Here is a 12,099-nt window from a genome sequence, read left to right as displayed (position 1 = left end):
TATTTGTAATTTTCTATTTCTCTACTGTGTTCATTGCCTATATGGCATTGTCTCCTTTGCCTCATGTATTTTCTGAAATGTTTACTTGTATTGATGTTATGTTTTTACCTTGCTTCTATGTAGAGCACTTTGTAAACCCTGTTTTTAAAGATGCTATATAAATAAATGTATTATTATTATTATTACTAGATAGCTGCGCTCACTAAATACGGGGCTACTTGTGGTTCCTAGTCTTAAAAAGTAGGATGGGAGCAAGAGCCTTCAGTTATCAAGCTCCTCTTTTATGGAACCAGCTTCCACTTTCAGTCCGGGAGGCAGACACAGTCACCACATTTAAGAGTAGACTTAAGACTTTCCTGTTTGATAGTGCTTATAGGGCTGAATCAGGTTTGCCCTGGTCCAGCCCTTATAGATATGCTGCTATAGGCTTATAAACTGGGGGATGTTTTAGGATACACTGAGCACCTATCTCCTCTTCGCTCTCTACTTATGGATACATTTACATCTCTCCATCGCACTGATTCTGCTTCCTCCCCGGAGTCTTTGTGACTTCACGTCTCATAGGGTTCATTGGACCTGAGCAGACCTCCTGCCATGGCCCCTGCTGATGCGCCCCGCCCCCCCTCCTCTCTACCTCCTTCTGTTTCATGGATTGTGGAGATCCATTCATACATTGTCATATTCATTGAATGTGTTTATGTAACTCTGCAACGTTGTTCATTCTGTACACATGACATCAATTGCTTCTGTTCACCCGGGGAGAGGGATCCTCCTCTGTTGCTCTCCTGAAGGTTTCTTTCCTTTTTTCAGCTGACCAGGACAACTACACATCATTTGTAAAGGGACATTTTGGGTTATATGCTTTGTAGAAATCTCATGCATTCAGATGGGAAGATCTATGTACATCAATTTACAGTATGTGCAACAACTGCATACTGTTCCTCAAATGAAAGAAATTAGTGGTTTCATTAAAGAAATTTTAAATAAATAGATACCTTTTAGATGTTTTTTGTTTTGTTAAGCCTTATCCTCATTCTGCCTACGTTTCCAAATGACATTAGCTCTCTCATTCTCCAACATAAATCTCATAAATAATTAAATATTTTGTCATACAAAGTCGATTTTTACCATGTTACTTCTAAATGTATACAGTTTGACAGAAAAATGTCCTTATGTTATACAATTGAAGCCAAAATGCATCACATACTGTACTTTGAGAATTTTGTTTGGAAAATAAAAAAATCAATAATGTCATGAAACATGTTAATTTAGTCTGTCTGCCACAGAAGGAATGTGAGAGATTGGATCCCTTTACATATCAATATCTCTACTACACAGTTTTTTTTTTCAGATTATGGACAGACAAAAAGTGCTTTATTGTTAATATTGTGGGACACAACGATACATATTTCCCAAAAGTCATATTTAGGTTTGATTGGAATCAGTCAACTGCTGTTATTTACCAGTTCATGAAAAATATTTCTTATAGTCACTGAACTATAATAGAGGAAAAAAAAGTATGTCCATGGGCTGATTTAATTTCTTTTCTGTTTTACTTTTTGTATATTTTCTTTGCATTGCACTGCAAGCTTTGCCTCAATTCACCGTAAGAAAGAACCTCAAAATTGTCATAATCTTCCAATATTAGGAACAAAAGGCTCAACGTCCTAATTGAAATTGTTGACTTTTTTTCTCTTAAATAGTAGAAGTTACGGATGACAGAACACAAACAGAATTTTTTCTGCAACCGTAAGTTTGAATATGTATCATAAAGGCTAGGAGATGAAACTGCTCCGAGCAGAACACCCGCTCTCCAGAATTTAAGGCTTTAATGCGTCCAGTATGCATAAGATCATCATTGTCTGATGGCGATCACGCAGGGGTCTGAGATCTTAAGACATCCAACTGTACTGTTAAAATTAAATAGCTTATACAGTATTTGAAAAACAAATATTTGGCATGTTTTATTTAATTATATTTGCGATTTAATTGGCGAGATTCAATTGAATACTAATACTGATACTACTTCAGTAAACAGACTTTTGAAAAAATCAAATATTAGTTAAAAATGAAACAATAACAGCTCGCCAGTTCTTAGAAATTGACAACCATTACTAAAGTGTATATTCATAAAACAATCACAGAAATAAAAAATATGAATCAAAAACCAATCCCACTTTTTTACTGTGAAAAATAAATAGTAAATGACTAAACAAATATATCTCAATAATTTGCTTTTACTTATCTTCTTAATGAAATCATATATTATTTTGAGAGGATTTGTTATTTCCAATAGCATTGTAACAAAACATGGCTCCGGACTGAGAAATGCGAGGTGTCAGTTGTGGAACCGTCGTCCCGCTGGGGTTTGTTTCCTCACGGTGACCCGTTTGCAAACACCGCAACACTTCCTGGTAGAATTCTCACCAGAGGCGAACCACACAAGCTAAACAATTGTATCAGCTTTTAGACAACAACTATTAATGTAGCGCAAATACTGTTCAGCAATAATGATTCCGTACACGGTCAACATCAAACTCGCGGCCCGGACGTTGACTGGCACTCTAAACTTGCAGAATAAAACCGCTGTAGACTGGTGAGTACGGCGCCTCTTCCGTTAGCATAGTTCTGTAGCTCTGCTCTATGTAACTTCGTCAAGACGAGATGATGATGTTCACGAGCTGCTAATTACATTGGATGCGTTTCACCATGTTGTTCCCCTTCACGAGGATAGCAGTGACGATCAATGCCGATAGTGTCGTGTATTTTTTTCATAAACAAAACAGAAACGTGTAACGCTGGGGAAGCTGGTGTCATGTGATGTGATGCAGTGTGACAGCTCGGCTGGGCCTGCTGCTTCTCCTTACCCCCATCTCCCCTTAGCAATCCAGCAAGGAAGCGTGTTGTTGCATTGCTTGTGATAAAACTCGCTTCTACCAGACCTGAAATATCCACATAATGCACATGAAGCTCGCAGATATTCCAATTTTACAATTTACATTTATTTGTTTACAATTATTACAACTGATACCTTTCACTGCATTAATCACCTTGAATAGAAGCGTTCAGTGTAACTGTCCTGGATGTTATTTACCTCAGATCATGTGACTTATGAGGTAGTAATGCTTTTTCTTCCAAATAGTGTAATCTTTCCCCTACAGCTACTCTCTGTTTTAGTCCTCTTATTATTCCCATATTTTGGTTAACAGTCCCCCACTTGCTCCAGCTGTGTGTGTTGCATCAGCCTGTTGCACCAGCACTCATTAATCAACATTTTGTGTATATTGTTGTGTAGTCTGGCTTTGGTCCAGCCACATATGGATGCAGATATGTTATGCACACATGCAGTGGATTGATGTTGTCTCATAACAAATAAATTAATAATAATATTACAAAGTTTGAATTCCCATGTCGACATTTGCTTCATGAGGTCTTAAGCACAGCGCATCCTCTGTCTGGAGCATTTGATCCAACTGATGATTAGTTTTCCATTACTGGGCACTGATGATGATGAGGATGATGAGGATGATGAGGATGATGATGATGATGATGATGATGATGATGATGATGGTTTCAGCGATGGCGTACTTTTAAGTTTCCTGTTATCATTTAATGTATTCATGTATTTTATTACGTGTTTATGTACCTGAGTACTGTGCCTACGTGTGTATGCATCAGTTTGTCTTACCTGGCTGCCATATACATTTTCGCTCTGCGACAATTAAGTTGGAGAGGGCTCAGTGACTCAAAATGGCTGAGTGACTCACCTCTTCCCATCATTCTCTCTGAATTCCATTGTCTGTAGGGGTTGGCAGGGGCTGATTGCTCAGGGATGTCACTCCAGTATTCTCATCATCGATCCAAAGACGTCTCAGACCATCCAGGTTTTGGAGAGGCACAAAGCTAATGTGGTTAAGGTGAGTTTCTTAAGCAAGCTGTCTTTCATCCGATCTGTTTGCTTGTTTATATCTTCATTGTCGTGCTGTTAGTAATGGGTATTTTATTTTATTTTTCATCACTCTGATGGTTATTTCCTGAATTTAAATATATAAAATGTCAAACACTTGTGAAAAAGAATGCCCATCCCAATCTCCCACACCCCAAAGGGATGTCCAACCACCCAAATCCAAAGGAATTCCTATCTGAGAAGCAGGAAACGGCACATTCTTGGCATTCTTGCTTGATAATGGGTGGAATAATTAATACATTATTGAATTTGACTAATCAATCAATTGAACAAAAATTGTGTAACCTATGTCTCCATAGGCTACACAATATAATAATACATACTACTAATAATAATACACTTTTATTTCTATATAACTTTTAAAAACAAAGCGTACACAAATATATTGACAAGATATAAATGGCAGACAAACAATGATACAATAAAATCAAATAAAACAATATATAATTTAAATAATAATTATAATAAAAGTTATTAAAATAATGCCTATGTATATAGATACATTATTTTAATGATTTGTCCAACTTGTCAAAAAGTATTTGTCTGATAATGTTTGCTGATGGCACAACCCTAGTTCTCTCTCCTTCAAATTTTAATTCTCTGATTATGGAAGCTAATGCTGGTTTAACTGCCTATGCTACATGGTTCAAATTAAATAAGCTATCTTTGAATATCAAAAAATATTATTTTATTATTTTCAGTGTCAAAAAAACTTACTCGAAGGATTTATCTAAAATTAAAATGGAATCTCTTGAGATGCCTCAAGTGTCATCTACAACATTTCTAGGAATTATTATTGATGAAAGTTGGAGTAAACATATTGACTGCTAGTAGAAAAATAAACAAATCTATTGGAATCATAAAGAGGGTTGAACATCTTGTCTCTGCAAACTGTCTCCTTATTCTTTATTATAGTTTAATTCATCCTTATCTTTCATACTGCAATATAGTTTGGGCAAGTACTTTTCCTACTTCTCTGAAAAAAATATTCGTCCTCCGTTTTGTTAGGATTGCGGTGCTTTATTTCACAAACTGCAGATTCTTACTATTTATGACATTAACATTTCTTTAACTTGCATTTTCATGTATAAGATACTTTTAGGTGAAGGAAATATTCCTGATAATTTCAAGACCTTCTTCAAAGTTAATTCACTTTTCATTCTTACTCAACTCGTCAATCTTCACATCTTCATCCTCCTAAATTACTGACTAGCAGAGGTCAATTTTCTATTAGTTTTCGGGGAACTAAATTATGGAATGATTTTTCCCACCTAATAAAGAAATGTCATTCTATAAAATGTTTCAAAAATTGCCTAAAAGAAAGTCTAATTGCTGTTTTGTAAGGGATTAGTGTTCATGTCTTTCTTGTTTTAGCTGTTGTATCAAAATGTTTAGCTGTTTCACTCATGGGGACTTGTAGCATTACCATTGCTTAGGAAGTGCCACAGGGGTATAATCCAATATCCCTGAACAAACGCAAGCCATGCTCACTTTCACATGCACACACATGCCTACTCAGACTCGATATAATTACATTATTTTTCTTTCTTTTTTCTTTTGTTGCCTAGCTTATGCATTTTTTATTTTATGTTTGTAATTTTGTAAAATGTTAAATATTATATAGCTGGAGGCTTCAAATAAGCCCAGTGGGCTTTTTGTCTCTTCCTGCACTGTGATATTCACTCTGTTGTGATTTTATTGTTTGAATTGTGCAAATAAATAATAAAAAGTGAAAAAGTCATGCCAAAAACCCTCACATAAGTAAAGATGTCACATAAAAAGGCTACAAACAAATAGGTTAAAGATTATTGTGACTTATTGTGTCTAATTTATGTAAAAGATGATGGAAATTCTGTTTTGGGACACGTATTTATCTTTTTTGCTAGTTAGCTCTTTGTCAATCTCAAACCTGATTTTTGGAAGCAAAACTGCACTAATTAAAGTACTGTAATCAGCAGTACGGTTTGTAAGCTTTAGATGTCTTTAGTGCACTTACTGTACATGTCATGCCGTTTGTCCCTTTATATGTCAGTCTCCGTTGCTTTCCAGGTGCAATGCAAACACACACCTGCTGATGGAGTAATATGTCATCACCCGGCGTAAACATTAGCTTTGTGTAACCTTGAGCTAAGTTTTTATTTTTTTTTGTTCATCCCCCTCTGACGGACACATTCAGCTCTGCTTCACTTGTGTAAAGGTTGCTCCTGTATTGTGTACTGTGTTTTGTAGAAGGGTAAATAATGGGCAATAAATCCCATGGTGATTATCAGTGCACAGGCTCAATCCGAGGCTCTCGTTCCTCACTCCCAAGCACACCTTAATCTTGTAAAGCACCGTGGCAACAGCGGCGGGCCATTCCTCACCGCCGGGCCTCGTATAGGAAAGCTTGCTGAATTGAGGAAAAGAATAAAAAAATAAATAAAGAAGTAGCCTCAGTAAAGAGCATGCCTGTTCAGGAACAATTCCAGATACAAGATCAATTATTGAAACACACCAACTTGTTCATAGAGTCATTTGTCTTTGCAAGTATAGAGCTGCATATAAAGGTTGTGTGTGTGCCCTGGAAAAAATTAAAAGTTTTCTCTCTTCAGTTCTCTGCCACTAAGCCCAACATTTTAAATGGGCCGTAGGTATTAGTTACAACCTGTAAAAGCACTAATACCCTGCAAGACCTGTTCCGGAGAGATCTACCGTGAACCCTTTAACACCAGTGTGTCGAGTCAAAGATGTCAAAGAAGTCTACTGTTTCAGATGGCAAAATGTGGCAGGTTTGCCATTGCCAGACACTCGGCATGTGTTTTGTGATTGACAGGTGAGATGGTCAAGGGAAAACTACTACCACAACGTGAGCTCTCCTTACTGTCTGCGGCTGGCTTCAGGAGATGCCTCGGGGAAGATCATAGTGTGGGATGTGGTCAGCGGCACCGCCCATTGTGAGATCCAGGAGCACTCCAAACCCATTCAGGGTAAGAGGACCCCCCCCCCCCCCCCCCCCCCCCCCCCCCCCCCCCCCCCCCCCCCCCCCCCCCCCCCCCCATATCACCATCACCATATAGGCGTGGGTTGATTCCTTATCCATTAGTACTGTACAGCATATGGAGCTGTTGCCTATTTATTTTTGTTCCGACGCTCTTACCATCGCTCTACTTGTATTTCGCTACATTCTCCTCTCTGTCTCGCTCATTCTCTGCCAGACTTGGAGTGGCTGTGGAATCAGGATGCGTCCCGTGACCTGTTGCTCGCCATCCACCCTCCCAACTACATCGTCTTGTGGAACGGAGACACGGGCACCAAGCTGTGGAAGAAGAGCTACGCCGAGAACATCCTCTCCTTTTCTTTTGACCCCTTTGACTCCTCCAACATGGCATGTAGGTGAACAATGCTGTCCGAAAGCAACGACAGTGTGTGTCACTTTTTCATGCCACATATGTGCGTCACGTCTCCATATTGTATCTGGGTGCGTTAGGTTTACTCTTCATCGAGCTCACACACACTTCGGTGAGACTGCGGCAGCTCTAGAGAGATGAATCACATTCAGTTACGCTAACCACCGGTAACGTCTCATTTTCCATACTTCCCTTTAAAGCCGAAATATAGGGGACATTGATACTTTCTCAAGTGACAGATGCTGAGTTGCTAACTCAATACTGATAGCTGTTACTAGCATATGCGTCTTGACAATTCTTTTTAACATTATTTTTCTGGGCAGTGCTGACCAGCGAGGGAATAGTCTTCATCACAGACTTTTCCCACTCCAAACCACCGGGCAATGCCGGCAAAAAGGTCTACATTGCCAGCCCCCACGCAAGCCCCGCCCACACCAAGCCTGCCCACACTGCCGCACCGGTCCCCACCGGCGCCAAGAAGGCCCTCAACAAGGTCAAAGTGCTCATCACCAATGAGAAACCCACGTGAGTTGTGATGTGTGAATACATTGATTTGCATCATTTGAAAACAGTTTCTGAAATTTGTCAGACGTCAGCCTGGCTGCTTCTTGGTTTGTTGAATTATCCACTTCTTTTATTCTCTCCGTAACTTGTGCTGCTCTTCCCCCCTTTTTCAATAAGTTGACCTGTTCCAAGTTAACCCTATTTGTCACACCTGGGGCATCTTATAGAGGGATCAGATGGGACATTTCAGTGACAGGCTTGATGTGTGGAGAAAAAAAAGGAATTTGGTCGTGGTTTATTTGTTCAACCGTCAAGATTCGAGATTGATCGATTTGAAGTTCAAATTTCAGCTTTTTTTGGGGGGGGGGGGGGGTTAAAGCTATCATATGTATTCAAGCCTAGGTCTGGAGATAAACCAAAGCAATTTGACAGATATATTACGTGTCCAAGTCTTTTCAACACCGCAACCGAAGGAGTGACTAGCCTCATTTTAATGCCATTAAGTGACAAACTTGTGAAATTCTATAAGCCGTGCTTCATCACAAAGTTGTGGCGGATCAGCGACCAAAGGCTCGTTTGATGTGCTGGCAGCTTCCTGCCTGAGCGGTTGTGACTGTCAAACAGGCTTATTTATAGCAGCGACACCCCTGCCTACTCCGTCCACCGCCTCGGTCGGCTCTATTAACAAGCACGTCATTAATCTTACTCGCCTGCCTCACCTTGTCCATTTCACTCTATGTGACGCCTTCTTCGCTCATTTTTCGAGGCAGTGTGTAATCGTCCCCCAGAGAACGCTGTGTTCCGTCAGTCTGCCTTTATGTGTCTGTTTTGTGTGTTTATCATGTTTACTGTTGTCAGAAACTATATTACACACATTGGGGTCTCATGAGGCATCCATTGATCTGGTTGTTTAGCCGGAACAGATTGGATGAGAGACCTCGGCCTGCTCATTCGCAAACGCGTGTGTGTGTGTTTGTGTTTGCGTGAGTGCATGTGCGTGTTTGGCAGACTGTCTCAAATGATGAAACTACTATATGTAGAGGTTCGATTAATTCCGTGAATGATAACAAAATAGTTTAATTCTGTGAAAATCTTTAAATACATCTGTGAATATTTATTTAAGGGTAGAGTGAGAGTAGCTTAAGGAGAAAGGAGTACCTGAAAAACATTAGATACTGCAATTAATACAAAAAAATAATTAAGAATTAACAGACACCTGACACTAAGAAGAGCACCTTTTCCAACCCCAAACCTTCCCAGCTATTTTAACAATATCAGTTATCTGAAGTTCAGATTTTTCTTTAGCCTTTAGTTTTGTTTTTGAAGCAGTGAGCGTTTGAAGTTTAGTTTCATCTTTTTATTTCGTACCCACTGCCATTTCCAGCTGCTGATAGTCCTCATGTGCACATCCATGCCAAAATCAGCCTGCCAGTATCACGTTTTGTGTGCGTGTTTATTCTGAATAGTCTGTAGACATGAGAAGGTTAACCTGAAGTGACTAAATAATGTATAATACCTGTATTTTGATTTGATTGTCCTCAGGGATTAAACAATAGAAGCCGGGGAGGTCTTCGCCGCCAGTGCTATCAAACACACCTTTGCGTGTGCATGCGTGTGTGCGTGCATTGCGTAGCGTGCTGATGTGTCTGTACGCATAATGATCCACAGACTTCTGCAACCTTCATGGTTTATTCAGAGCTAAGACGGAGTGAGATGTGAGGAGCATGTGATGTTTTGGTAATTGTACAGCTTAATATTTTGTGAGGGTTTGGAGTTATAGACTTTCTCCTCGCTTTTTCTCTGTGTGTCCCCCCACCCCTCTTTCTCTCTGAAGTCATGTTCTTTTCTTTCTTTTATTTTTGCATCTAAGACACAGAAGTCTCTTTTACTGTTTCTTTCTGATGTTCTGCCTTGTGGCTCAGACATTTCTGGCCCTTTCGCCGCCTCGCCGGTCTTTAGTAAGCTGCTTCCAGTGTGATTTAGCTCAGCAACTTCTAAAGGTTCCCCCTTTGAGTCCATTTTATCTGTTGCCCCGCCCCTTTCTGTTATAAAGTTTTTCTCTCCTTTATTTGATCTCATGGTGACTTAGAGGAATGAAGCTGTGGGAATGAGTTATTGCCACGGGCCCGGTCATAAACTTAGTTAAAATCACCTGGTTGCCGCCATGAATGATAGTCTTTGTAATTCACTTTTAATCACAACAGACAACACTAATAAGAGATTCATTCAGCCTTCTGCACGAGATGAGGTGAATGGAGATCAAGTTTATCCTCGAAATGAGTCAGTTTTTTCTTTTTTTTGATTGAACTTGTTTTAAGACTTTCTCATCCATCATCATATTGGTGTATTTGCATATGTCATATGCGTGTGAACGTGAGTCTCATTTTGTCTTTGATGTGTGTGCTGAATGAGACTTAATCATTTCTAGTCATTACAATGTACCTTTTTGCCTCCTCAAACATGTCCTGTGTGCAGTATATTTAGTTTAAAACAATTATGCAAAACATTTTTATTTTGAAGCAATAAACATAAATGGCCTACAGGCTTTTATCTTGTCTTTTTCCGAGCATACTTTTTCGAGTAAAACAAAAAAGCAAACCCGAAATGAAGTTCCTCTTTCTGCTTCGTAGTGCGGAGGCAGTGACGTTGAACGACTGCCTGCAGCTGTCCTACCTGCCATCCAAGAGGAACCACATGCTGCTACTTTATCCCAGAGAGATCCTCATCCTGGACCTGGAGCTCAGCCAGACGGTGGGCGTGGTGGCCATCGAGCGCTCCGGGGTGCCCTTCGTTCAGGTGAGACCGCCGCACGGGGCTCTCGGCAAAGCTTGAAGTTTGTGGAAATTGCAAACCTAAAAAGAGTAAAAAAAAAAAAACCTGGAAAGAAGGTGGCTAATTAGCTTATCGGCTCTCGTCCTTTTTATCCCTAATGGGTTGGAATGTGATGGAGAGGCATTCCCACTGTGCAGCTGGAAGTTGTCTTTGCATGACAATGACGTCTTAGATGGTGGGATGAATGCTCCATCGCGCTTCCTACATCACCATCTTTCTCTCTCCTCGAATGATCACTGTGCGCAATTTCTACTTTTATTGCACTACTCAAAGGGCTTTTACCTTAACCTGTCTATTTTTTTTATTTTTAATATGGATAAATCTTACAGCAGGCCAATTCTCCCTGCCATGAATTATACAGTTCTCCACTCTTCTCTCAGTGCTCTCCTCATTGAAGTCTGACGACTGCACTTTGCTGTCCTTAGGTACAGCAAATAAACAAAAAACAAAACTCACAAGCCTCCATATTGTCTGACTTCACGTGACCTTCTATTCTCATATTCATTTTTTTCAGCTCTACTAATTTTGAGCCATAATATGCCCTTGGAAATATGTAACATTCAAAGTAATTCCTGCATGTGGCCGCATGGACCAGTTTACTGCTCTTCAGTTTATCACTGCAGACAGTTGACATTTTCCGTGTGCGTGGAATTGTGTTCCGTTCTATATTTTTCCTTGCACTTCAATAAATCATACTTATTTCGGGTTGTCAGAGATTTTAATAAATGTGTCTGTGGTTAAACAGCACAGAGGTGGTGAACAAACCTTTTTTAGTCGAGTAGTAAGTCCTGAAGTCACAAAGCAGGAGGAGTCGGGGTATTACTCAGCCGCCCAGTGTCCGGCCGACCCCTCCCTCCTTTAAGTGTTATAAAGTGCTTGTCACATGGCCAATTTGCATGAGTGATGACACAGCTTCAGCAAAATGGATTTCAGAATGGAGTGTCGGAGCTCCCGGAGCCAAGGAAAGACAGGGAGTTATAGATGCATCTATGCTACACACTGTCAGATTTTGCACATGAATCAGGTACACCAAATAGTAGCTGAAAATCTGAAGTGGTGGTGAGGGTCTGGGTTTTAAATGATCAGTTCATTCTCCAAACTGAAACATGGAAAATGACATATAATTACTAAAACTGCAGGCCATAACCCAAAATATGTTCTTCTGCTTTGAAATTCCAATAACACACGGAAGATGTTTCCATCGTCATGATGTTGCTGAGTGCAGTCAATTAATCAATGGATGCCTTCTGCTTGTTTCATCCAAAGAGCGTGCATTGAGACGGAATACTTTCATTATCATATGTAGTCAGTTGTTAACATGAAGTTGAAGCGCTTAATTCATTAACAGAAAACTATTTTCACAATTGATCCAAAACTTTTTAATTAAAATCACCAGATGTTCCTCAGTTC

At 39.8% G+C, this 12,099-nt stretch overlaps 1 protein-coding gene across 1 annotated transcript in view; it reads left to right on the top strand.

Moving 5' to 3' along the window:
- Nucleotides 1–2,398: 2,398 nt before the first annotated feature.
- Nucleotides 2,399–12,099, top strand: part of LOC117743647 (WD repeat-containing protein 11-like) — a 40,847-nt gene continuing 31,146 nt past the window's right edge. Inside the window, 6 exon segments of the mRNA XM_034551326.1 lie at nt 2,399–2,596; nt 3,806–3,917; nt 6,780–6,933; nt 7,162–7,335; nt 7,677–7,878; nt 10,488–10,653. Coding sequence (XP_034407217.1) covers nt 2,511–2,596; nt 3,806–3,917; nt 6,780–6,933; nt 7,162–7,335; nt 7,677–7,878; nt 10,488–10,653 — 894 coding nt within the window. The 5' untranslated portion in view covers nt 2,399–2,510.

Source organism: Cyclopterus lumpus, chromosome 15, assembly GCF_009769545.1.
Source record: "Cyclopterus lumpus isolate fCycLum1 chromosome 15, fCycLum1.pri, whole genome shotgun sequence".
In the NCBI taxonomy this organism is placed as follows: domain Eukaryota; kingdom Metazoa; phylum Chordata; class Actinopteri; order Perciformes; family Cyclopteridae; genus Cyclopterus; species Cyclopterus lumpus.
This window is presented reverse-complemented; position numbering and strand designations above follow the sequence as displayed.